The sequence below is a fragment of the Haemorhous mexicanus genome, chromosome 3 (assembly GCF_027477595.1).
Source record: "Haemorhous mexicanus isolate bHaeMex1 chromosome 3, bHaeMex1.pri, whole genome shotgun sequence".
NCBI classification, from domain to species: Eukaryota; Metazoa; Chordata; class Aves; order Passeriformes; family Fringillidae; genus Haemorhous; species Haemorhous mexicanus.
Window position 1 is genome coordinate 103767350 of NC_082343.1, and position 24864 is coordinate 103792213.

A 24864-nucleotide genomic window follows, 5' to 3' on the forward strand; every position below is an offset into this window, starting at 1 on the left:
CTACTTCTACTTGAAAAGAGCTGGATGTAGTACAAAGCATTGCTTCTGGTAAGTAGCAGTCACTGAGAAATCATAATAGATGTAAATTACTCAAACCCTCCTCAGGCTCAGCTGACTACAGGTCACAGAAACGTAGCTAAAAGTGAGGACCCAGAGCTTTGGGAAACATGCACAGAGCATAAGGGAGGTTTTGCTCCACATCTGCAACAGAAACTTTATGGTCTCTGCTTCTTTCTCAAAGACACCAGTACAAATCCAAATTAACTCAATGTCCTGACGCAGGACAGAGATGCTCTAGAGTTGCTGCAGTCTCACTGAGAGCAGGATTTATGCCATATGTTTATTCCCAAACCACAGTACTGCTTCTTCTGGTTTCTCCCTGGAGAAAATATTTGTGTGTCTCTCTGAGCTCTGAATGACTTGATACACGATTAATCTTTGCATGTGATTAAAAAAAAAAATGTTTTAAAAACTCCTTAAACTTCCTGTCAGTATTGAAACACATCACTGTACCACTGGGCAGGCGTATAAATAGCTGAGAAGTGCTTTCTGTGCAGCTGGTGCTTTGCTGCGTTCCACCAGGAGAGGGTAGAGTTTGGAAAGGACTCCTGGCAGCCTAGGCTCCCTATTGTGCTGGGAACAGCGAAGGGAAAACAAGCACAAGTTTCTCCTCTGCCTGTTTGCACCGACTGACTATGTGCGAGAGTCAGCAGATGAACTCTGGAAGACCTTAAAGTAAACAGAAAACGGAAAGAGAAACAAAATTCAAAAGCAGCTTTCTAGGGAAGTCTGTGGAATCGAAGGGAGAAGCGGCGGCGGTTCCCGTGGGCTCTCCCCGCCGGCTGTCTCAGAGCTGTCACTCACTGCACGGCGCGTTAATCAGAGCTCGGGATTTATTTCTCTGCCGTGACCTCCAAGCTGTGTGTAGATATCACTTTTAGAGACAGAATGGGACCCGAAAAGACTCTCGAGCACTGAACAGAGTGGTGAGTTTTATTAAATGGTTTCTTCTATTTCCCGTCTGCTGGAGCTTTCTAAGACCCTGCTTGCAGGCACAGCAGCCCGATGATTTGTCTTTTCCCTGCAGCTTGTTGCATTCCTCACCAGGCTTTCCCGACGGCAGGTTTCTATCAGTAACCTTTCCCACCAAGACTCCAGGGCAGTTTGGGGACATTTGTAACAGAGCTGGCTCAGTGCTGATTTGCTTTCATGAGAGATTAAAACCACAAAGCTGTGAAACCAAACAACGGGCTAAAAATCAACCAAAATCCAACACAATTATAAAATGGCAGGTGACTCTAGGTTTCCAGACTTGGACACTGATGGATCAGAAAAAAGTGAAGAAATGGAGATTGTAGTCAATGTCGGCGGGGTAAGGCAGGTGTTCTACGGAGATAACCTGAATCAGTACCCAGAAACACGGCTGGCAGAGCTGGTCAATTGTTTATCGGGGGGATACGATAGCATATTTTCCCTCTGTGATGACTATGATCCTGGAAAGAGAGAGTTTTACTTTGACAGAGATCCAGATGCTTTCAAATGCATTATTGACGTGTACTACTTTGGGGAAATTCATATGAAGAAAGGAATATGCCCCATATGTTTCAAGAATGAAATGGAATTTTGGAAAGTGGATCTGCAATTTTTGGATGACTGCTGCAAAGCTCACCTAAGTGAAAAAAAGGAGGAACTGGAAGAAATAGCCCGAAGGGTGCAACTCATTCTGGATGACTTGGGAGTAGATGCTTCAGAAAGTCGCTGGAAAAAGTGCCAAAAATGCATCTGGAAATTTCTGGAGAAGCCAGAATCATCCTATCCAGCTAGGGTGATTGCTGTGCTGTCCTTTTTGTTTATTTTGATCTCCTCTGTTGTGATGTGTGTGGGGACCATCCCAGACTTGCAGGTGGTAGATGCAGAGGGGAACCGTATGGAGCACCCGACCCTGGACAGCATCGAGACCGCCTGCATAGGCTGGTTCACCGTGGAGTACGTGCTGAGGCTGATCTCCTCTCCCAACAAACTCCACTTCGCCTTTTCTTTCATGAACATTGTTGATGTGCTAGCAATACTTCCTTTCTACGTCAGCCTGACCTTGACCCACCTGGGAGCCAAGCTGATGGAGCTGAGCAATGTCCAGCAGGCTGTCCAGGCACTGCGCATCATGAGGATCGCAAGGATTTTCAAGCTTGCACGGCATTCCTCAGGGCTCCAGACCCTGACCTATGCCCTGAAACGCAGCTTTAAGGAGCTTGGGCTGCTCCTCATGTACTTAGCTGTTGGAATCTTTGTCTTTTCTGCCCTAGGTTATACCATGGAACAAAGTCACCCTGAAACTTTATTTAAAAGCATCCCTCAATCATTTTGGTGGGCAATCATTACCATGACCACAGTTGGATACGGAGACATTTACCCTAAAACAACGCTAGGAAAACTGAACGCTGCCATCAGTTTTCTTTGTGGAGTGATAGCAATCGCCCTCCCCATCCATCCCATCATTAACAACTTTGTCAGGTATTACAACAAACAGAGAGTTTTAGAAACAGCTGCCAAACATGAATTGGAGCTGATGGAACTAAACTCTGCTGAGGGGAAAGCTGCAGGCTCCAGAAATGAACTGGAGGATCTTTCAAGGGAAGGCAAAGAGGGCCCTTTTTATAGCAGCCGGATAAAAGTCTCCCACAGTGACACCTTTATTCATCTCCTGTCAGAAGAAAAACACCATAGGACCAGGCTTCAAAGCTGCAAATAAACTGTGAGCTGTTGTCAGCGCTAAGCTACAGATCGGGACAACCTGACAATCAGCTATGGAAGGGACTCGCAGATCTGTCAGAGTTGGGAGGGAGCACTGCCTTGCTTTTCCAACATGAATACAAATTAACCCCATGGCTTCTCCATCAACAGTTGGTAAGACTTTACCGTTATTAACCCAAAATGAATCAGTAGGACTCCACTGAGATCAGACTGCTTATATTGAGTGTGTTCTGACAAAAACCATTTGTAACCATTTCAGAGACTGAAAAGTCCTTCCTGATCCTTAAATGTTCAATGACCCGAATGTGCAACATTGCCACATCAGAACTTTGTACCTGTGACAATAAAGAGCAGCATCACACAGACTGTGTCTTCCAGGCTCTCTTCAATGCCTTTGCAGCTAGGGGAACTGCTCCTTAAAAAAATTAAAGCAGCCTCTCATTTATTTTAGATTCAGGCTTTCAGCAAAATGTTACAAGCAGTTTGAGCCTAGAGATACTGAAGGTATCAGCATATTGTGTGCAGAATATTAGAGTGAATAAATGGCTTTGTTTTGTAAAATGTACTTTGGGGTCAACTTTTTGAATAGGTTTGTCTTCCTCTCTCCAGAAAAAGTGTCATTTTCAATGGGACATGAAACTATATTTTGAACAGAGATGCAGAACAGAATCAATGTATTTTAAGGAGCAAATTTAAAAATATTTGTTCTAGCTATTAATTACTGGATGGTTTATATATGCAGGGATCTTTCAGGAAGGATTTATAATTAAGTAGCTTTTTAAAACTGTAAATTAAATCATGGTATCTTTAATTCTTTACTAAATCAAGGGAAGTTTCTAAGGAAGTTAAACTAAGTAATTCTAAATCAGAAACTTTAACTCTTTGAAAGTAAGTGCACAGAAAGTTTCAGTAAAAATAGTATAGTTTCCAACTGATTTATGGTAAAGATATCTAGCTGAATAAACATGTTATTAGGTTATTTTTTTGAAATAACATACCCTTCCCCTACAATAACTGCAAACTCTGTAAATGTTAGTTTATAGAAGTAGTAGGCACTAATCAGTGTCTTCTTCATTAATTAATATATTAGTTAATCATCACCAGTGTGTAGGTACTATCCTTTCCAAAAGCAAGTGCCATCTACACAAGTCTAAATTTGGTTGGTGTAAAAACTGCATGTGTAATAGGTCTGGTGTGTGCCAGAGAAATCCACTGAAACTAGGAGTTATGCCAGCTTGGAGGGAAGGGGAGCACTGGCACACAGATATATTTACATAAATTAGAAGCAGGATCCCAAATGTTTAAAGGGCTAGAGTAGCTATCTTTCTTTGTTCCCTTTTGTGCTGAGCAGCCCCTTGCCCAGGTGAAATGCAGCAACACGAGCCATGACCTCTCCCTGGGCACCTCATGCCCAAGATCCCCCTACAGGTCTTTGGGACTTTTTCCTGGCACATGGGCAAGCAGTGGGCCTGTGGCATCCACCCCACAGGAGCAGTGGCTGGAGGGGCACAGAGCTGAGGGATGGGCTGTGTGCTCTTTTCTGGCCCCTTGTTTGTCCCTGTTCCCTGGCAGAGTGGTATGTGTCTGCTGGGGGGGAGATCCCTCTCCTGCTGGGAGCGGAGAGCAGTGGTGGCATGTAGGGGCTGGGCAGGTGTGCAGTGAAGGACAGCCACTTCTCAGGAACACCAGCCACCCTGTATCTCTCCTAGCATGGAAATCAGGCCCTGCTTCCCTAGGTTAAAGGCCTTTCCCAACATTACCCCTCACACCTCAACTTGCTGATCTCCAGTGACACCTACTTGGTATCCCCATGCCCCAGCCCTGTGCCAGACCTAATGTCCTTTCTCCCAGTCTGTTACCCTGTCTGTCCTTACATACCTCCATCAAGTAAGATCATTTAAACAATGTCTAAACATTTCTGTACCCAAATCCTCCCACCAGCATTTGTGCCAAATTCTCTCCTGCCTAAGACAAACAGCCACTATAGGTACCTCCTCAGCCCAAGCATCCCTTCACATCCCTCCTCCCCTCCACATCCCTGCTCCTAGCCTCTAGAACTGCTCTCTCACTCTGTCTCACCTGCTGAGACCTGCTCCTTGCTTGCCAACAGCCTCAGCTCCTCTCCCTGGCTGCCTGGCCAGGACCGCAGCTGGCTCCCATCTAAGGGACAGGATCCTGTCCCTTGCACTGCTTAAGATTTCCAGGTTACAGGTACGGGCTGCAAACCAGCAACAATTGACTCGGCTGGGGTGCTGAGGGTGGGAGAAGAGGGAATCTAACACAGCTGTGTGAGCCCAGCCTTGTCTCTCAGCAGGAATACTACACGCTCCTGACTTCGCTCGTGACATGCAAAGGATAGCTGAGAGTGGATTAAGTCAGCAAAAGCATTTTCTTGAATGAGGAAAGCAATGTGTTAATACTAAGCAATATGGTTTAGCACTGCAAGTGCTAAATCCTCACTGCCATGCTTTGTGATTTATTTAACCTCACATTAAATTAAAAACCCCCTCTTTTATCAGAAATAATTCTGTGGGCTAATTTCTCCAGTGAGTTATGCCTTTGAGCACTGGGCTCTGTGGAGAGAGTTTAGAGATAATCTTGGTGCTGCTGCAGTCCAGCCAGGTCTCAGTGTGTCTTGCTGCACTAGGGACCTCATTTGTCAGATTTTTTGCTATAAGTTATGTTTTCTTAATAGACAGTGTGTGGGCAGGATGGATTCCTGCCTATTTGCCCCGCTCGTGGTGGGGAAACCCTGCAGGAGCAGGGGGGGATATGGGCAGTGGTGGAAGGACAGGGCAGGCTGGCAGCATGTGATGAGACCGGAGAGGAGCAGGGGGTCTTGAACACATAATCCTGATGGTGCAAAACAAGAGGCTTCCTGGGTCCTAGGGAGGCATCTCTTGGAGATCAGGAAACTACCATAAACCACTGGCTTTGAAATCAGGGCTGGACAGAAGGCTCTGGTCCTTAATGAATGGAGTGATCTAGGGGTTGTTTGTTTCCTCTTGTTTTAATATCCTACACAACTCAGCAGAGCTGATTTTCCTATATTACAATGCAGTCTAAAAAAGAAAAGGATTTAAAAATCTGCAAGTCTCCAGGGTTGAAGGGGAGGATTAGAGAAGCCCTTTCTCAGACAGCAAGCAACACAATCCAAAGGGTCTGGTGTCCCCACTCTTTGACACAGGACTTTCACAAGTCCAAATTTAGGACAAGCTCTGAGGTCTTTCCAAGGGGGAAACTGCACCAGGCTTGTTGCAGGTTTCATTTTTGTGCTCTGGGTGAAGTGGGCACAGTCTGTACCACTCAACCCAGCGGTGCCTTCCCCACATGCAGCTCTTCCCAAGCACTTGGTGGGCACTTTGGCTGAGTCCTTGCAATTAAATTAAGGAATGCAAGGCATTCCAAGTGACACCATCTCCAGACAGATATGGGAAACCCTGTAGCACAACTGTCTCTCAGGGGAGCCCTGTCCCTAGTGTTTAATACCCTTCACCTGGGAACCAGGACTGGGATAGCCAGAATGCATCCAAGTGCAGAAAAATCCAAATAAACCTCCTGGGTCTCTCCCTACTCTTGCTGCACAAGGACTCTACTTTGGACTCGCAGGTGTATGAAGGAAAGGCATCACTGTTTCCATAAGAAATTGGGAGTCTGGGAAAAAGATGTAGTACTCTTCTATGGAATGCTCTTCATAATTCTCTTCTTGACCAGAATTATGGAGAACAAAACAGAGCTGCTATAAGTTTAGCTTATATCCCTTCTCATACAGAAGTTCCTCAATTCACCATTCAGGCAATTTCAGAGCACAGTGAGCAGATCAAATTGTCCTCTGGAGAAGTTATCCTGTGGGACATCTGCCCTAGCAGCCAGCCCTGGCTGCTTCTAGAAAACTCCAAATCTTTAAAAGAGCCTTAAAACTTTTCATAGAGTTAAAACTTGAAGTGAAAAACTTTTAGTTCCCAAATAACATCAGTCACAGCTGTAAATTCAGGATTAATCCAGGTTAGACATCAACTAGCTGCTAGCAGAATCTGATTCAATAGCCTTTATTTAATAACACAGCCAATGGTAGATTGGTGAAGATTGCTGAAGTGTAGGTACAATGAAGCCTGTTTCTAGCTTCCTGGACACCATTAACAGTAGAACTTAATAGAGTGGAAATCGCTGCTAGAAGTGTGGGAGATGGCTGGAATATTTAGTGACACACAGCATTAGTCTTAGGGAAGTGATGGGTGTTTAACACACCAGCCCACACCACACTCTGGCTGGCATGGCACAGCCACCTTCACTTTGGAGCCAGGCTCAGGTTCAGGCAGAAACAGCCATCAGCAGCTGGGGTTTCACTGCTGGATTGACACATATATATGATTTGAAGAGACTTTATTAAAAAACCACCAAAATGATGGGAAATAGTAGAACACCACTGTTTTCTGCTGATGTGCACGTGGAAGAGCCTCTCAGTCCTGCAGGTGTGGCAGTGCCAGACAAGGTTAATTGCACTGGCCTCTCTGGTCTGTGCACGGGTCAAGGGGAACATGTGGAGGCAGAGCCAGCTCCTCTCAGAGAGAAGGAGGGCTGAGGACCAGGCATCATGGCCCTTCTGTCCCTTGCTGTGCTAAGGTCACTCATCACTTTTTGCAGGTGAAGCTGACAGTGATGCTGTTTCAGTAACCCTTGGGGCAGATTTCTTTTTGCCTCATGTACTGTTTGAATGTAGCTGATAAAACTGCTAAAGAGGAGAAACCAAGACTGTTTTCAGTCTCAAGTACTCTCTACATATGGATTTTTCAAATAACTACCCAAAATGCTCACCTGAGACTGGATAAAATAGTCACAAACTGGTGTTTTTTGGAACAGAACATTCAAATATCCATAAAAAGTAGAGGTTAAGGAATAGAAACTAACAATTAACTATACTAGAAGACAGAAATACACTGAGATTAGCTCAGTTGGTTAGAGCAGGCTGTTAATGATGCCAAGGCTGTGGGTTTGATCCCCATACAGGCCTTTCACTTAATAGCTGGGCTTGATGCTCCTTGGGGCCCCTTCCAACTCTGAATATTCTGTGATTCTGTGATAAAAACCCACAACTCTCTTCCAGCCACACCTGCATTGCCAGATATGCTCAAACAGATAGAACAGTCCCCTGTGAATTATACTAGGCAGAATTACTTCCTCCCTTTCAATGCAGCCCTCGGTCCTATATCCAAGAAAAACCCTTACAATTCCTTACTTGCACAGTTACTGGGCACATGCACTTGTTACCCACCCAGGTTTCTGAGGAACTGGCTTGCTCTCCATTCAACTATTTTACCTAGACTGTCCATTTGGGAATATCAGTGTTTCCTTCCACACCAACTTGCAGAAGACATTTTCCCTTTGAGACAGAGGGTTCCTAGTGATGTGGGTAGTAAGTTCTGCACTGCCTGGTGTAAACTAAACTTCACTGTTAGTTGCAGGAACATAACACCAGTGTGAAAGTAAGCTCAGGAAATGTATCTTCAATACACTTCCTTCAGCTGTAGATATCTCACTAAAACCAAAATTGGTTTCTCTTCCTACAATGAACTGTATTAGGCTTGAATTCTGGGGGAGCTTTGCCTGCCTTAGGAATTTTATAGGGCATGATGGAGCCAAGCAAGCCAGGATAATGCACAAGGCAAGCTTATATATTGCTAAGAGGAAAATAAAAATGATGGAAAGGTCAGAGAGCTCCAGGAGAAGCTGTACCATTTAATTGTTTCTTTTCTTGTTGCTTTCATATGTAGGTGAGAAAGCTGCCAGTGTTTTAAAGTTGCCTTTATTTCTTCCCATGTAAAGGTACCCTTGAATCTCTTTCTAACATGCTGACAGTCAAGTACTGCTAAATCATGCTGGTCAGTTAAACATATATAATAAAAGCAGAAAGGAAAGGAAATCTTTAGAGGAGTCTAAGTTGACAAGTTTGTTTTTTGTTTTTTTTTTAAATCTCAAAATGGAAAGAAAGACTGAATGTTATGCTGTATAACCCTACAAAAATCCTCTTATTTTCACTGAGTCCCTTTACTGATTTCATTGATAATGAAGCATCCAAATGCTGACCCCAGTGCTTTGGGTTTTAAGTACATTCTCTGATTCCCTATTGTATAAGGAAGTAATCTGTACACTCCACAACAGTCAAATGTCTTAAAAATGTAAATTATCTATATTGATTAGGGTCTGTGCTAGAGCTCACAGGTTCTGTGTTAGGGCTCTCAAAGCTGTGGAAATCCAGGTGAACAGTCACTGGAAGAAGGCAGCAAATTGCTCAGGACTGCAAAGGGAAGTTTTGGTAAACCTTCTGCCAGCCTCAGACTGTTTTACTGTGCAAGAAACAAACTGGGGCTTCAATTACTATAAGAGCATTACAGGGAAATTCGTTATCAGTACAATGCACTCCACTGATCCCAGACAATGTTTCCAGTGCATTACTGTTATCAGCTTTACAAAGTCAGTGTTTTCCAGGCTTACTAGCACAGTAAATATTGATCATTTTATACAACATACAGAATATGAAGTAGTAGTAGCTAGCTATTGGTTTCTGTTGATTTTTTCCTTACTATTACTTTTGCAGCAGAAATAATACACCACAAATGTTCCTCTCCATATTCACATAGATGATGTATTCATTGTCTTATTGATTTTAACTACTCATATCCCTGAAGTCTCAGCTTCTCCATTGTCAACCAGAAAAGGATTATCTCTTCTGACTTAGTCAATACCAGATTAACCACCATGAAATGCTACATGCCATTTTGGTTTCTTCCCTAGTTCCATCCAGATTACTCCAAAATCAGACATCTCTTCTCACTGGCATGTTTTTATTTTCATTCACCCTCATTTCTCATACCTTAATTTCAGTCTATTACATGTCAATGTTTTGTTTCAGAAAATGGAAATGATTCATCTGTCTTGATGCTCACCCCCCCTGACACATTTGCCAAATGACTTGTGTGATCCCACTGAGTGCAGCTCTCTGAACGCTGCCAGTTCAGTGGGGCAGGCTTGGAACATGCCCAGGAGAGAAAACAAACTGGCTTGAAACTTCACTAGGACATGTTGTCCCCTCATCCCCCAAACCCTGCATCAGAAGAAAACTCTCTTTCATACACAGAACACTCAGAAAGACGTGAGGCCCAAATGCAGCAGCCCTGTCTGAATCCTCAGCCCTAGGTGAACATTTCTGCACACGTTTAAATTCCCCTCTCTTTGAGAGGACTGAAACACTGAGGCATTTGGCTGGAAAGGGATGGCTTTAAATGTACACTTACGTGCTTTGCTGATCAGAATGTGCTCATGTTAAACCTTACATGGCAAAAAAATGGAAGTTTCTGAACTGCATCCAAGCAGGCACCAGCAATTTTCTGCTCACGGCCACCAATCAGGCATCAGCACAATGGGACCTTGATTGGTCCTTGCAGGAGCTGCTGCAATACAAATGAGAATTATTTTCTGCTCATGAATAGCAGATAAAGTGTCATCCTACTGCTCGAGAAGTGAAATATCGAGAAGACAGCCTGACCTTTGCCTCCCCCTTACTTACTCACTTTGTAGAAAAGTTACTAATTACAAGTCTGTTTTTGTACAATAAATAAAAAACAAAAAAACCACCCTAATTCCATCACTGTTAGTGGGCAAAACTCAAGCAGAGAGGAGATCAAACCTGCATCCTCCCCATGGCTTTTGCTTGGCAATGGCCACTGGCCAGCTGGACACTGCTTGCTTGTTTGCAAAGGAACAAATCACACCCTTGTCTGCCAGCAGGTCCTTCTATTTCTACTCGTTGTCACAGTAATAAATCAATTGTTGCTGCAAAACAGAGCTCCTCTCCAACTCGTGGGGAATCTGCAAACTCTCTGCGGCCCAAATGTCAACCAGTTGCTGGCTGGGCTTTCAGGCTGGAGTGGTTATTGTTTGCCAGTTCCTTATTTACATTGGAACAGTAAATTCCATTTGCACAAGCCTTTACCATTTGGACTCGTTTGCCTTAGAAACAAATTAATTGCTGCCGTACAACATCGTCCCTGCTGTGACTCTCATAGGGCACATTTGTACTGCCTTGGCTGGAGGAGTGAACCTCAGCTGCCAGCTGGACTTCATCCTTGCACACTGGAGCTGTCATTGTACTCCTCCTGTTGGGGCTCTTACTGCCAGGGCTGCTCACGTGAGACCTGAGCGTCTCACAGATCCAATAAAGTGAGATCTCCCAAATCTGATGCAACTCATCTGCACAAACGTTTCTGAGTTGGAAAAGAGGTGTGAAGAAGCTATAAAGATCTTCAATGAGCATCTGGGGGCTAACTGGGGAGGGTGCATGCAGGCTTGGCTCCGAGCAGAGCTTGGCTCAGCCACCCAAGAGCCATCAGAAATGCATTCACGGCCCTCTTCCCTCCACTCATCTGACTGTCCCTTAAGCATTGGTTGGCAGTGAGCAGGTGGGTGACAAAGGATGGTTCTGCCTGATATTTCCTCAAAAGAGGTCTGTCCCTACTACTCCCCCTACAGAAAACACTATTGCCCAAAATTCCATGAGGTTTAAAGTACAAGAAATATCATAGGAGGTAAGTAGAGCAGCCTTGGAGACTCAACATTTTTGCCTCAGCTAAACCTTAGGGATGCCAAAGTTTATTTTTTGGAGGGGAACACTTTTTAATCACAGGGTTGTAGACAGCCCCAGTGTGATAATGTTCAGGTCCATGACTGAGACTCACAGGTGTCAGAGCCTGTGACAGTGACACTTGGCTTTGCTGCCTAAACTGTCATATGATAACCTGTGCCACCCTGGAAAGCTCATGGTTCTCTATCATCAGGAATTTTGGAGGGAAAATAAAAAGCCTTGTTCAATGTGACTAAAGAAGTTGCAACCACTTGTAAGTAAACTGGCTGTTTGCTGAAATCCCCACATTGCTTTGGGGTGCTTGATAGGTCACGGGATGTTCTGTGACATCCACCAAGGGAAATAAAGTGAGATAACTGGATTCCTCTACATTTCTTACTGTTCCAGGGTAAATGAGATAATAGTGATGACATAGTTGGGGGAGAGAGGGAGATAATTTGCTGGTACACTCCCTTCTGGGCTTAGCTTTCTCATCCAAATTTGTACATTTTGTAGACTGAAAAATTTAATTTTGATCAGCAAGGCAAAAAATATTATGGTGCAGTCCAACACCACTGATTCTTGTGCAGCCTACAATTAGGAGTGGAGTACAACAAACTCATCTAAAATCCCAGATTTCAACCTAATTCACTGCTACATCAATGCAAGACATAGGATGCAACAAAACACAAAGGATATTCTGTACATCAGTCCTGTGATGAGGAGAAGCCACTTCCACCTTCAGTGGGAAGGCAAGGATCTTGGCAGTGGGCTGCAGGATTGCAAATGTGCCTTACCCAAGGACCCTCATCTGCAACCTGGTGCTGCAGCCCTCTTCTGCTCAGGGAATGTAAGGGGCCTTTCCCTGTGCTGCACTACCACTGTATCAGAAAATGTTTTGTACAAAAAAAAGAGATTTCTTCCTTATGAACAGTCAGTGAGGGAGGGTGATGGACAATTGGGATGTCTCTAGGTATTGCTTCATTTATAAACAGAGACTAAAGTGAAAAGAGCTTTTTTCATTGTTAATTTGATTCCACTGCTTTCTCTCCTGTTCAGACTGTACCATTGCTACAATTTAATGGGAAACAATGCTTACTCCAGTGAAAGCTCACCAGAATTCAGTTGCTGGCTCATCTGCCTCATTCTGATCTAGTGACAAAAGACACACAACCATCACAGTAAGCCATGTCCTCTGGCATTCAGGGGATCTTCCAACACTTTAGTATTTAATGACTCAAAAAACTTTCATGGTAAAGGCTGCAGGAATGAAGGGCTGCAATCAGAAAGATCTGCCTTAAATAATTTTAAAAAAGATAATTTTTGTTTTGTTTTATTTCCTAGTTTGCCCAAGAATAGTTTTAGAGATGGCTTGATCAAGAACCAGCATAGAATGGAAGTTCCAGGTAGCTGAGGGCTTGTTAATGTAACAGACAAAAGCATAAAGTGCTAAGGAGATGCACAATATCATAGCAAGGAATTATCTTGCTATGGAAGGAATTAATTTTGGATGGGCAGATTTTGTCATCTGGACTCTTGGCTACATAGTATTTCAAAAGAGGTGACTACTGAGAAGTCAGTCACTCAAATTTAGTTAGTATCCAGTGTACCTGAGACAGTGAGGGTGTCCCTCCTGGCCTGGCATGAAATGATGCACATTTTCCATAAGTGCTGTTCTGCACCAGAGAGGTGAGGAGCATCTCATGGGGTATGAAACTCCTAAACATCCTCAAATGAATCAAGCTGAATCACTGTCAGTGGATTTTGGCAGAGCAGAACTTTCAGGTGCTCAAATAACTGGAATTTGTTTCCAGCTGAGACCACAGAATCATTTAGCTTGGCAGAAATCTTTTGAAAACCCCAGCTCAATCCCCCTGCTCAAGAACAGCCTGTTGAAGCAGGTTGTCCAGGAGCATGTGCAGACAGGGTGAGCTGTCTGAGACATCTGCAAGGGATGGCAGATACACTCTAGGCAGCAGATGAACCTTTCTGAAGTGCCTCCAAGATGCCAAGAAAGGTGCTTCACAGCACCTGAACTGATAATAGATGTCTGTGTTTGGGCGAATGAATCCCAGCCCTTGTGTCTGCTTGAACATGGTTCCTGGAACTTCAGCTGCCTGCTGGGCTCCACCAATAGCTTTGAGCTGATCTCAACTCACTCCAGAGGGATCTGAGAGTGCACAGTGTCTTAATGCTGACCTGAACCTTCACTTCTGCTGTCTGCTGTCTGCTTCCTGAGACTGTAATCACACGGTGAGGTACAGAGCACTTTGCTGAGGAAAAGCAAAGAGAATAGTCTTGTTTTACAAAAAAAACCCATGCAGCTGAAGAGTTTTCTGCTACAAAAGAATCATAGAATTAGTTTCTCCCTTGCTGCTTGGTTAGAAAAAAAATATTTATCAGATATGAATAATCACCTGGTATTAAGGATGGTCCCACAGTCTGTGGCACAAGTTGATGGTATGACTTTCAGGCTTCCCTGCTAGATCAGGGGATGCCTGGATCTGGCTGCTGGACCCCTACCTGTAAATCATAGAATCACTCAGACTGGAAAAGACCTTTAACATTGAGTTCAGCTGTACGCCTAGCATTACCAAATCCTGTCCTCAAATCATCAAGCTAAATTACCCAACATCTGTTTCTGATCTCCCAGATCAAAAGAGGACTTGTGCCAGTTGTGTCAGTAGAAAATGAGATAAAAATCAGCAGTGTGCTCTGGCACTGGATCAGAAACAGCCATGGGAGCAAAATTGTTACTGTTTTCCAAAATGCAAGAGACACTGCAGCAGCTCCTGCAGCCGTGACTCCTGCAGTCCGTAACCCTGACAGAGGAGCCACTGCCCTGCACAGCTCCCCTTTTCTGTTCTCCCACCCTGAAAAGCCTTCCTATCCAAGTCCCTGATCCCTCATGTAAATGGAGACAGCATTGTAAACTGTGCTGTCATCTCCTGCTCTGGAAATATAAATTCAAGAGTCTTTCAACAACGGCTGGGAACAGTGTGGTTAATGTGTTCCAGCTGATGAGGCAAGATCGAGCCAATTAACTTTTTTTCTTAGTCTGCAAGGAGATTTGCCTTCCAGGTTTTAATATTGACAGTGGAATGTTAGAGTGGCATTTTCAAAAACCATGTAAGAACAAAATTTCACTCTGTTACAATACTTAAAGATTGCTTCTAACTCCATGAATTTCTTAGCATTTCAACAGAAATGTTGTCTTGCCTAGCTTTCTCTAGACAGCTTCTCATGCATATTCAATTTGAACAAACAAAACTGTGTAATAATTCTGATGTTATTGTCCTAGGATTTCAAAAGGTATGAAGATCACTTGGGGTAGCTGCTGACCACGGTCAGTATTCTTACTATGGACTAAATAACTAAATCATATGATTTCACACAGAGAATCATCTGACTAAAAATAAAAGGCTAAACACCCACATAACTCAATTAGCAAATGATCAAGATGCACTCTCATGTTTATTATTGCAATAAATCTGTGATTTAAATTCGGTGGCAAAATATTTGCAAACATTTACTCAATTGCTGCATGCTCATTTTTTTAATCATAAGATGAATCAGCTGAAGCTCAAGTAGTGCTGTAGCTCCATGATGTTTAGTTCCATGCATAAGTTTAGCATCATGTTCTTTAGTCCATGCTGTGGCCTGCATAGAAATGGTGTGACATCATCTCCTGTTTGTTACAGATGGAGTGACAGACGCAGATTTTACTACTGTCAAAATAGCATTAACACTTGGTAGCAGTCATGTTGTGAACTTATCCCTCCATCAGACTGCCTGGTATGGTGTTATATTGCAGAAAAGATATCGTCATTGACATGTTACTGGGAAGAACAGAAACATCAAAGCTGCAGTGCAGTGACTGGAGAACAAAATGAGTCTGATTCACCACCCTGAAAAATCCCATCTGAAACGTCTTGAAAAGCCAGCACAGCTAAGAACAATGAGAAAAGTCAGTGTGCATGAGAGAGGGAGCATTTGCCACTTGTCCAGGCTTGATGGGAACATGAAAGGATGTACTGCTAGTTAGTATGAAAGCAGAGGAGGAGAATAGGTGGGAGTAGCACAGGATTTAGAAGGGCAATAGAGAGCAGAAGAATAAAAAGCAGTACAGAGAAAGACACTACAGAATGGAGAGGCAAAAGGGAAGGGGGTGAGAGACCTTTTACATTTTTTATTCCATTCTGTCTTCTCACAAAGCTCCATTTTCCAAGTTCCTTTGTGTGACTTTAATTCAATATGATGAAAGTCCTTTTAATACTTTTAGCACTGCCAGTCATTTGCTAACAACAAAGTGAGTGTGAGTAGTGATGGTGCAGGCATGTATGTGTGTATGTTTGTATGTACACATATATATGTATGAATACAGTCAGTCTTGCAGGATTGATGAAAAATATTTTAAAGTACTTTCAGAAAAGTTTGCTACAGTTGTAACAGAAGAATCTTTTAATAGTTACATTTACCATAGGGTATATCTATAACTAACATACATTTAGATGTTTCTCCTTTGAATTTATGTCCAAAATATTTTTTCTACTACTAGTTACTTTCTGTATGGTGCTGAAAATGCTTATTGGCAGAGTGTCACCCATTTGCAATCCAGAGGTTTACAACTATGAAGCTATGAAGCCAACTCCTTAATGACCTTCAATCTATTCCCATATTCCTATTTACCCATTTACCTCAGAATGAAATTACCATTCTGTTATTTCTTCCACACACTGCACAGACTTGACTCATTTAATTGGGAAAAAATACGGCACAGAAGGATATTACATGTTCATGAAAATTTATGGCTATATATCCTGTCCCTTTTATTTCTAGTGGGTAATTCTTGTTAGTGAGTACTACAGAAAAAGTCTCAATGAAACTGAAAACACCAATAATTGCAATGAAATAAACCCACTGTATTATTCTCATTGATATACTGTTTTTCTGTGGTTACTTCTGATGGGTACCTGCAAGAAAACCAAGGAGATTGCAGTAAGGTTGTGGCTTATGAATTAAAAGAATATTTTTGTACAGGATATGATGAAAAAGCATTCTTCCATTCTTACATATTTCCTAATAGTTCAGAAACTTAAACACATGGTTTAATTGCTACCAAGTAATCCAAGGTCAGGGATGGCATTATAAATCACTGCAGTGAATGCCTATTCTTTAAAACCTCTGTGAGATAACAACTGACTTCTGGTTTCTGATGCTAAAGTTAAGCAAATGAGAAAAGAGTTAATTGTTTTTAAATATTTGTGAAATAAATGGAGAGGAACATCTGTACATTTATTTAATTGGTTATAAAAATATCTGTCAATATTTTTCAAGTGCTCTGAAGTTCATGGATGTAATGCTAAGTAAGAGGTATATATAAGCATTATTGCTTTGCCTTGAAGAAAAGTGGATACTAAGAGACGACATGCCTGGATTTTCACAGATGAGTGTTGAAAGTGCTTTGGTTTCTGATGGTCCTGGTGGTGGAAGGGGGATCCAAGCTCTCCACTCTGTGTCCTGAGATGGACATGGATGTGCTGGTGTCTAATTCCAGTGCCTATACATGCACAAGCAAAGGAGATGGCAGTTGGCTGCACAAACTGCTATAAAACCCTTTTATCTCTGCTCTCTAAGCAAAATCACATGCCCAGCAGACTCATCCTAGCCAAATCCTGCCTGCTGACTGGCAGCAGGAGAGCTCTGCTCCATACAGGGGATTAGTCCCCCATTCATCCCTTGTTCCTAAAGCATTGACTCAAGTCACCTTTCAGGCTGGACTGCAGGGATGTCCCAGCTTTCCCAATGTGTAGTTACTCTTGGGCAATTCCAACAAAGCTAAACGTTAAACCAAATTGCCTAAGGGAGAGGAAGGGAGGGAAAACATCCTAAGAAGCTGACCTGATAATTTAGTCTTCTGTGAAAAAATAAAAAAGACTGTCAAGAATGAACTTTCTTTATTTTAGATACAGTCAGAAATTAAAAGGCAGCTTTTCCTACAAGGAGAGAGCCCTGGGTGTGATACAGGGCTACTTTCAGCTGCATGGAATAATGCAGCTTTGCTTCAAACCATCAAGGAAAAGCACTGGGGAAACGGACACGTGTTAAGGACCTGCCTTACTTCTAAACAAGCAAAAATATTTATTTATGGTAGTTTACTTTTCTCTGGTGTTTTAATCCTACTTGGTGTAGAATTTACAGCTCCACAGCCTAAGGTGTGGGGATGCAAATGGCTGGAATGAGACATGAGTATTTTGCTTATGCCAACCCAGCTCTTCAACTTCCACATCATTTCCCACTTCTTCAATCCCATTTACCCCATTTTTGTAGGAGACAAAGTGGTTCAAGGTCTTTATGACCAGCAGGCCTGTACTCCAGTGTAGTGACTGCTCCTGCCAGTTTGGTATCATCTGCAATTCCTCCTTCAATGGTGATGGTAAAGTAGAGCTCACACATCATTTTTCAGATGTCAATTAAAAATAAAGACAGAGAAGGCACTATCCTTTCCATGCAGCTTGCCACCCTGAGTTGAAAAGAGACCTCTTCTGCAGGTCAGCCTGGAAGTAGCCTGAAACATTGCTGTCTCTCGTGTGTCCTTGTATCCTATCCTGAGAAGCCTCAGCTGCTGTTACGCTGAGACACAGAGATGTTCACCCTCCCACTGAGGGCCTTTATTGACTTGTTAGAGACAGGAAGCAATTTGAAAGCCTTTTCTCATTTACCTATTGACTTTCACATCACTCCTTTAAAGGATTATTGGATCTTGAGATAGTGACTAATGATGTTATCACTATTCATTAATCCTGAAAAGCGTCTGCCATCCATGGAGTTTGGCAAAGAAGATGAAAAGAAGACACTGTAGGAAAAATGATTGTAATGTCTTTAATGAAATTCCAAGAGGATAGCTATTATAAGCAATGCATCTTATGGAGTGATAATAGATTTTGCTTTCTTAAAAGTGGTGACAGGTTCTTGTTCAATGAACAGCAAGAGAAAGAGCTGATATAAAAACATTCAAGTGATAAACACAAGTTCAAGATCTTGTTTCTGCAATTATTTCTGCAGTGTTTCTGGCCTGGTATCTAAAGTCACTGACAAACTTGGAAAAGTCTAGTGTAGGCCACCAAGTTGGTCGGGGCTGGAGGACTTGTCCTGTGAGCAGAGCTGAAGGGAGCTGGGTTAAGGACAGCTTCAGGAGGGTCTCACAGCAGCCTGGCCCTACCCACCTGGAGGGCCAGCAAGGAGCTGAGATGGGCTCCTCACAATAATGCACAGTAGGAGAATGAGAGGCAGGAGTCATCAATTGAACTAGATTCCAGCTGGACATAGGAAAAGAAATTTCACTGAGGACAGTCAGGAGACCAGACTGCCTGGAGAGCTTCTTCAGTCTTGGAGAGTTCAAGACCCACATGGGTAAAGCTCTGAGCAGGCTGGCCTGAACTCACAGATGACCCTGCTTGCAGGAAGTTGGACAGAGGGTCCCTGAAGTCTATCCCAAAGCAGTTGATTCTGTGATTCTGCTTATCTTTTCACAGCAGTTTGCCAGGATTTCTAAAGAATATTCAGAGTCTAAACACAAATAAGATGATCTTCATTGCTCTAGATGCATCTGTCCTTGCAATGAAGCAAGCTGATAGGCCAGTCCATATTCATATACCCAGGTGATAAGAACGTAGAGACCACCATAAAACCACCAGAGAGAAAAGCAAGTCATGCTGCTTACTGTACAAGACTAAATCTCACAAGCCCGTCCTCTAGCAGAAAGATAGGCTTTTACATTAAGTGGTGCAACACCCTGGAAAATGAGTAATGACTACAAATAATTCCTGCAAATGGAGTGAAAATCCTTCACAAGTCTGTCCAATCTCTGCTTCCAAAGTGCTCCCATTCATATTAATCTATTCAGAAGATCACATTACTCCTTCAGTGCAAGCGCCTCCATTCGCACAGGCACTCATCCAGAGTTATGCTGAGAACATATTGCAGAAGTGTGGCATTTCAGAGCTAGAAAACATGTGTTAACCAGACAGACATTTCCGAGAAGAGAACACATGCATGAAGTTTATACTGCTCCGTACATGGTAGAAAAACCTGTGCTCTCCACAGGGCTACATCCCCAATCCTTTTGCAGCCACATCTGCAGGGTGAAAAGCTTCAGGCCATCAGAAAATTGGTGTTCCCTCTGCCTACAGCAAGAGCATATCACTGTCTGTAAGTAATGCAAGTTGTTAAGAAAAAGAGAATATTTATTTAAGTGCAAATATGGTTATGAAAGTTTTTTAAATAGCACAGTAATGAGCTTGAGCTTGCTATGTATATTACATTTTCATGTTCATTATGAAAATTAATGTCAGCTTAAATGCATGCATCCATTTAAAATGTAGAGAACTTTTTGCAAATGAAAAATATATTGAAAAGAAATGTAAAGATAAAATATTCTCTTCTTCTCACAGAAGAAGTCTTATCTGAATTACTGACTCAAATCAATTGGGCAGAGAAGAATAGAAGCCAGTAGAATCTTGACAATAAGAAGTTTGACCTGGTTTTCCTTCAGAATTGGAAGGTCACCTGGTCAAACATTATACCAGTAGGGTGATCCAGTGTATTTTCAAAGGCAGAGTGGCTTGTACAAATAAAGGAAGAGCTATCCATAGAGTAATCTACTATTAGGGGTTTTCATGCTGGAAGACTTTGTTTTATCAAATTGATTGATACAGATTTCATAAGTGCTCAAAAAACATAAATGTTCTTGAGATTCTCTAGCTGCTGTCTCTCTCACTCTTCTAGTTTGTGGAGAGGCAGAAAAAAAAAAATCATTCCTAAAAGCAAAAGAAAATTATCTTATCCAGAGTAATATGTTCAAACTACCAGAGCAAAAACGAAAACCTAAATGGAAAAAAACCAGCAGTGATTCCATTTTTAGGATGGAATGATCTTTCCATGACTGAACAATTTGATACATATGACTTGCAATTTCTGTGCCTGGATCTGTCATCTTTTTAAATGCCATTAAACCTCAGTGTCAAAATACCTATTAAGAAAGAGGCTTTTATTGAGGAAAAGATAATAAAAATCAGGTACATTAATAAGCTGTATGAGAAGCCTCACTCCAGAAATAATGAAGCTCATAAAATGAGTTTTGCCATTTACATTCACATCCTAAAGCAACCAAGCACTTTAATACACCCGGATCTGACCAAGAGAGATTTACCAGCCATGGAACTCATCAGTCAGAACTTAATAAAATTTTGTATACACCCAACCTGTGATATTAGGTCACCTATAAATAGAACAACAGAGTTTCAGATTACATTTCTTCTTCTTCCTTCAGAAACAGTGAATGTCTAGAAAACAGGACACTGGATTTTGTGTTCCTTTAAGCCCCTAAAGAAGCCCACACAGTCCATGAGTACAAAGGATCATTTTCGAATAACGACTGGGGATGGGATTTTGTGCATGGTAGGAATATACACTAAACAGCAGAGCTGAAGTTATAGGTCATAAACAACCTCATGGATCGACAGTCACTCCAGAACCTGCGAAAAACTGCTGCTCCTGAACTGCTCGAGCTTCCCAACCCACCTCCTCAATGCCTACAGCTGACATGTCAGCATCATGGCAATATGAAAATGGTATTATCTGTGTCCATGAGCACCCACTCATGCTACCATTTTGGAACATAAATTTATTTCAGTTATTGGATTTTGGGAAAGAATTAAGGAGGTAAGTATCTGGTGTTTGAAATAATCATTTGAGATGAAAAACAGGAACAACAAAAAGCTGCCCATAACATTCATATTTATTTTAAAGCATATTTATTTATTTTATTTTTACTTGGTTACATACAAATACAATAAATACATTCTTAGAATTTTTATGTCTCATATTCAATAAGTGATTTTCATTTGCTATAAAATTACTGATCTCTTGCTCAAATGAGAGACCATTTTGAATTTAATGAATTCTAAGATTAGCAAATTTAGGAAAAATAGAAGCATTCTTGGAAGATTAGCAAATTTAGGAAAAATAGAAGAATAATTTACTACAAAATCAAAGCATTAAGATAGCTGAAGGGGTGCACTGTAACAACCTGTTCAAACAATAAACCCTCAAATAATCAACGGAACATTGAAATAGAAGACAACAAAACTAATTATTTTTGTGCTTCTTCATTCTGCTTAATTCCATGAGACAAATCAGCACTCCATTTTAAACCTACATCTACTGGGAATTAATAAAACAACATAAGGAGAAGTATTTTCACAATCTCAGGATAAAATTGCATCTTTGCATCAATTAGCACAATTTTCTTATATTGTTCTAAACAGTCTTTTTCCCACACCAATAATATTTCAGAAATACAATCTTGTTTGTTTGAGTTAAATACGATTCAAAGCTGGATGCTGAACTGGCTGAAGCATTAATTTATAAAACTTATTATTTTAGAGGTTTGTGCTGTAAGAGATGCCTTTTATTTCCATTCAGATAACTCCATTAGAAACTATTACATCAAATTCTGCTGAAACAGAAGAAATTGTGAGGACCTCAAGCAACCCACTCAGGCCAGCAGAATATTTGCATTCTTTTCAGCTGCTCTCAGAGCCAAACCCAGTTCCTAAAATCCTGAGATCATTCCCACCACCTCTAGTGACACATTTTTCATGTGATTCTCAGTCCCTATCAGCCACAGGTCAGGTTCTTTTTTACTCAGGAACTAGTACTACAGGTTGCTCTGTGCTTAGCAGGTAGATCACCTGTCTCAGCTACACATTTTGTGCCTCACTTCATTAATTTGCTAAATGAGAAACAGTGCATCTATCCTGGAAGTAAACTAAAACGTTTAATGATGCATTTAAACAGGTTTTAAATTGCAAGTTAAATGAATGGGCAAAATTACAAAAGAGACAATGAAGTAAAATCCTTCCAAAATTCTGTTTGCATCATTCAAAGCGCCTATATGGTTGAAAAAGATTTTCCCAAGCTCTCAGAAAACAGGCAGCCCAGTAAAGGAGAAAGTAACAAGCCTCTCATGAGGAAGGTTCACCTATTTCTAATAACAGGAATAAACCAAATCTGAGAAGTGCCATGAGTGCTTACCTAGGCTTTGCTCTTTTACAACCCTTATGGACACACCTGTCTTTAATTAAACTTACCAGTTCAAAGGTACAACATTGCTCTTTACATATCTACCTCTATTTTTACCTTTGAAATTTATTTCAAATTTGTATCATTAGATTTAAAAACCAAATCTGGTTTCTCCAGTGCCATACAAAAAAAAAAAGAGAGCAAATCAACCTTTTGAAGGAGTCAAATGCTCCTTTATAGGTGAGCTAATAATCCTTTTCCACCTTCTCTTTCTGAGGTTTCTTTATTACTTCTCTGTCTCAAGAACCCCACAATTTCTCCACAAAATTATATTTCTAGCCTTGTTCTACAAATGGAACCAAACATTTTGTTCCCCACAGAACAGGAGCTAAATGCTTGCAGTAAGAGAAGATCACCTTTTCACAAAAAGCTTCCACACAAACATGAACTAGCTAGCAATGATTTAGAAACCACTGGGAACACTATAAAAGATTTATTCTATTTAGACAACTAGTTTCATTTTTTTCTGTATTCAAGTGTAATTCCACCCTTATTAAAATGGCCATTTTTTCTATTCTCTCACTTAATGGCAAGGATCTGGCACAAATTTCACATCAGATTGCAGCAATATCTGTCTCGAAGGCTGTGCCCAGCCTGCAGCTGCTCAGCTGAGTGCTGGCAGGTTGATTCTTGGTTCTCAGCACATGGCATTCTCCAAGCTAGTGCTGATTTGGGTGGCTGATGGCCAGGGCAGGCTGTTGCCAGGCTGCTGTGCTGTGGCCACCACTGCTGGCCAGCGTGACCTTGTTGTTGGTCCCTCTGTGTTGTACATGATCATGAAAACAAGAATGACTAAGCCAGCTCAGGGCAGCCCCCAAAGTGGGACTGCAAAGCCCCACCAAGCCTACAGTGGCCTGACATATTTCCTTTTGTATTTATAAATACAAACAGGTGACAGCCTTGCTCCTGCCCAAAGCTGTGACCCACCAATGGTACAATGTGCAGATGTGGCAGAGCTGCTCCCTGGCACAGGGTGGCTGTCTGTGAGCGAGCCTCTGGCTGTGCACCAAGCAGGTGTGAGATGTGAAGGGAATGAAAAACGAGCCATGCTGCCTACAAAAATAACTGCACTCAGTACAACTGGTGCAGGCTCGGGGTGACCTATTGGCAAAGCAAGGCAGTGGTAGCAGCTCTATGGGCTGTGCTTCACTGACACACATAGGGCACCATGTCACAGTAGCTCTGAAAACAGTGGAGCCAGAAAGAGTCCCAGAGACTCTTTTTCTCAAATAGTTTGCAAGGACAGATGCTGTGAAGCAGATATAGCTTTAGAGCTCTCTTGTGTTTATTTCCTCCAGATTACAGTGACACATAAAGATAAGGCTTGGTTTCAAGGGAGCTGTGTCTGGCTGGACCTGTACCAGCTGCCCTGTGCTCTCATTTAAGAGTAATGTGGTCTAGATTCATTCCTCAGAGGCTCATTTCCCATTGCTGTTCTACATGCATACCACTGGAGCCCTGTGCAGAATCACCAAGGACACTGAGAATTCCAAAACCAAAGTGCAAACAAAAGGTGCAATGAAAGCAGATCTTTGCCTGTGTTGTCCCCCCCAAAAAAGTCAGTGCTGGTAAACTGGCGTTTTACAAACAGACAAAACATACAAGACCGTTTGCAAGACAATTAATTCTGAGCCTTCTTCCTGGAAGAGGTGTGGATTTCTCACTGCCTATACAGAGCAGGAGTTACTTTTACTCCTTGGTTTCACACTTCAAGTAAATTTGTGTCAAGAAGGTGATGGAAGAAGGAATGGGACAAGTCAGAATGGTCACCTAGTTCCATGCTCTAGAAATCAGGGCTGTGTGTCTTCAGTAAGGTGTGCAGAATGGTGCTCTTTCACAGGATCAGACTGGAAGAGTAGGTTGTCCAGGCTGGTATTTAGCCCACACTTCCTCAAGAGTATGGATTTATACACAGACTGTCAGATTTTAGCTTTGAGAGCCAGAGGTGATTTGGCTAGAGATATATCCTTGGCTGGGAGACCTGTGCAAGGCAATGGAAACAGGTCAAGTGATAATATCAAGAGGAATTCTCTCTTGGCTTGTCTCCTGTACTTCTCTGTTCAGAATCACAGCATGCTTAACTGAATCTTTCCAGCCCAGAGCAAAAAACCAAATTTATAATGTTCTTAATTGCTTTTTCTTTTCTTCTCCCCCAGCTGGCAGATGGACCTGTACCATACCAGCACTGCATTGTGTCATGCTTTCAAGAATGATAATAGAACCAACAAAATTATTTTATTTTCTGCTCTGTGCACACTGAAGAGAAATTTCAGTAAGCAGCACTCGGTCTTTATTTATTTTCATTTTCAGCTCTTGCTGAGATAAAAAATTATTTCTGCTGTATTTTGTTT

At 42.0% G+C, this 24864-nt stretch overlaps 1 protein-coding gene across 1 annotated transcript; it reads left to right on the plus strand.

Annotated features, from left to right (window-relative positions):
- The first annotated feature begins 602 nt into the window (after positions 1-602).
- Positions 603-3116, plus strand: KCNF1 (potassium voltage-gated channel modifier subfamily F member 1). Its single transcript, XM_059842880.1, has 2 exons — positions 603-986; positions 1088-3116. Exon 2 carries the CDS (start codon positions 1286-1288, stop codon positions 2747-2749), a length of 1464 nt encoding a protein of 487 aa, XP_059698863.1. The 5' UTR covers positions 603-986; positions 1088-1285; the 3' UTR covers positions 2750-3116.
- Positions 3117-24864: the final 21748 nt, after the last annotated feature.

Coding starts and splice junctions, on each gene's coding strand:
- KCNF1 (XM_059842880.1), top strand. CDS start 1,286: ATGGCAGGTGACTCTAGGTTTCCAGACTTGGACACTGATGGATCAGAA.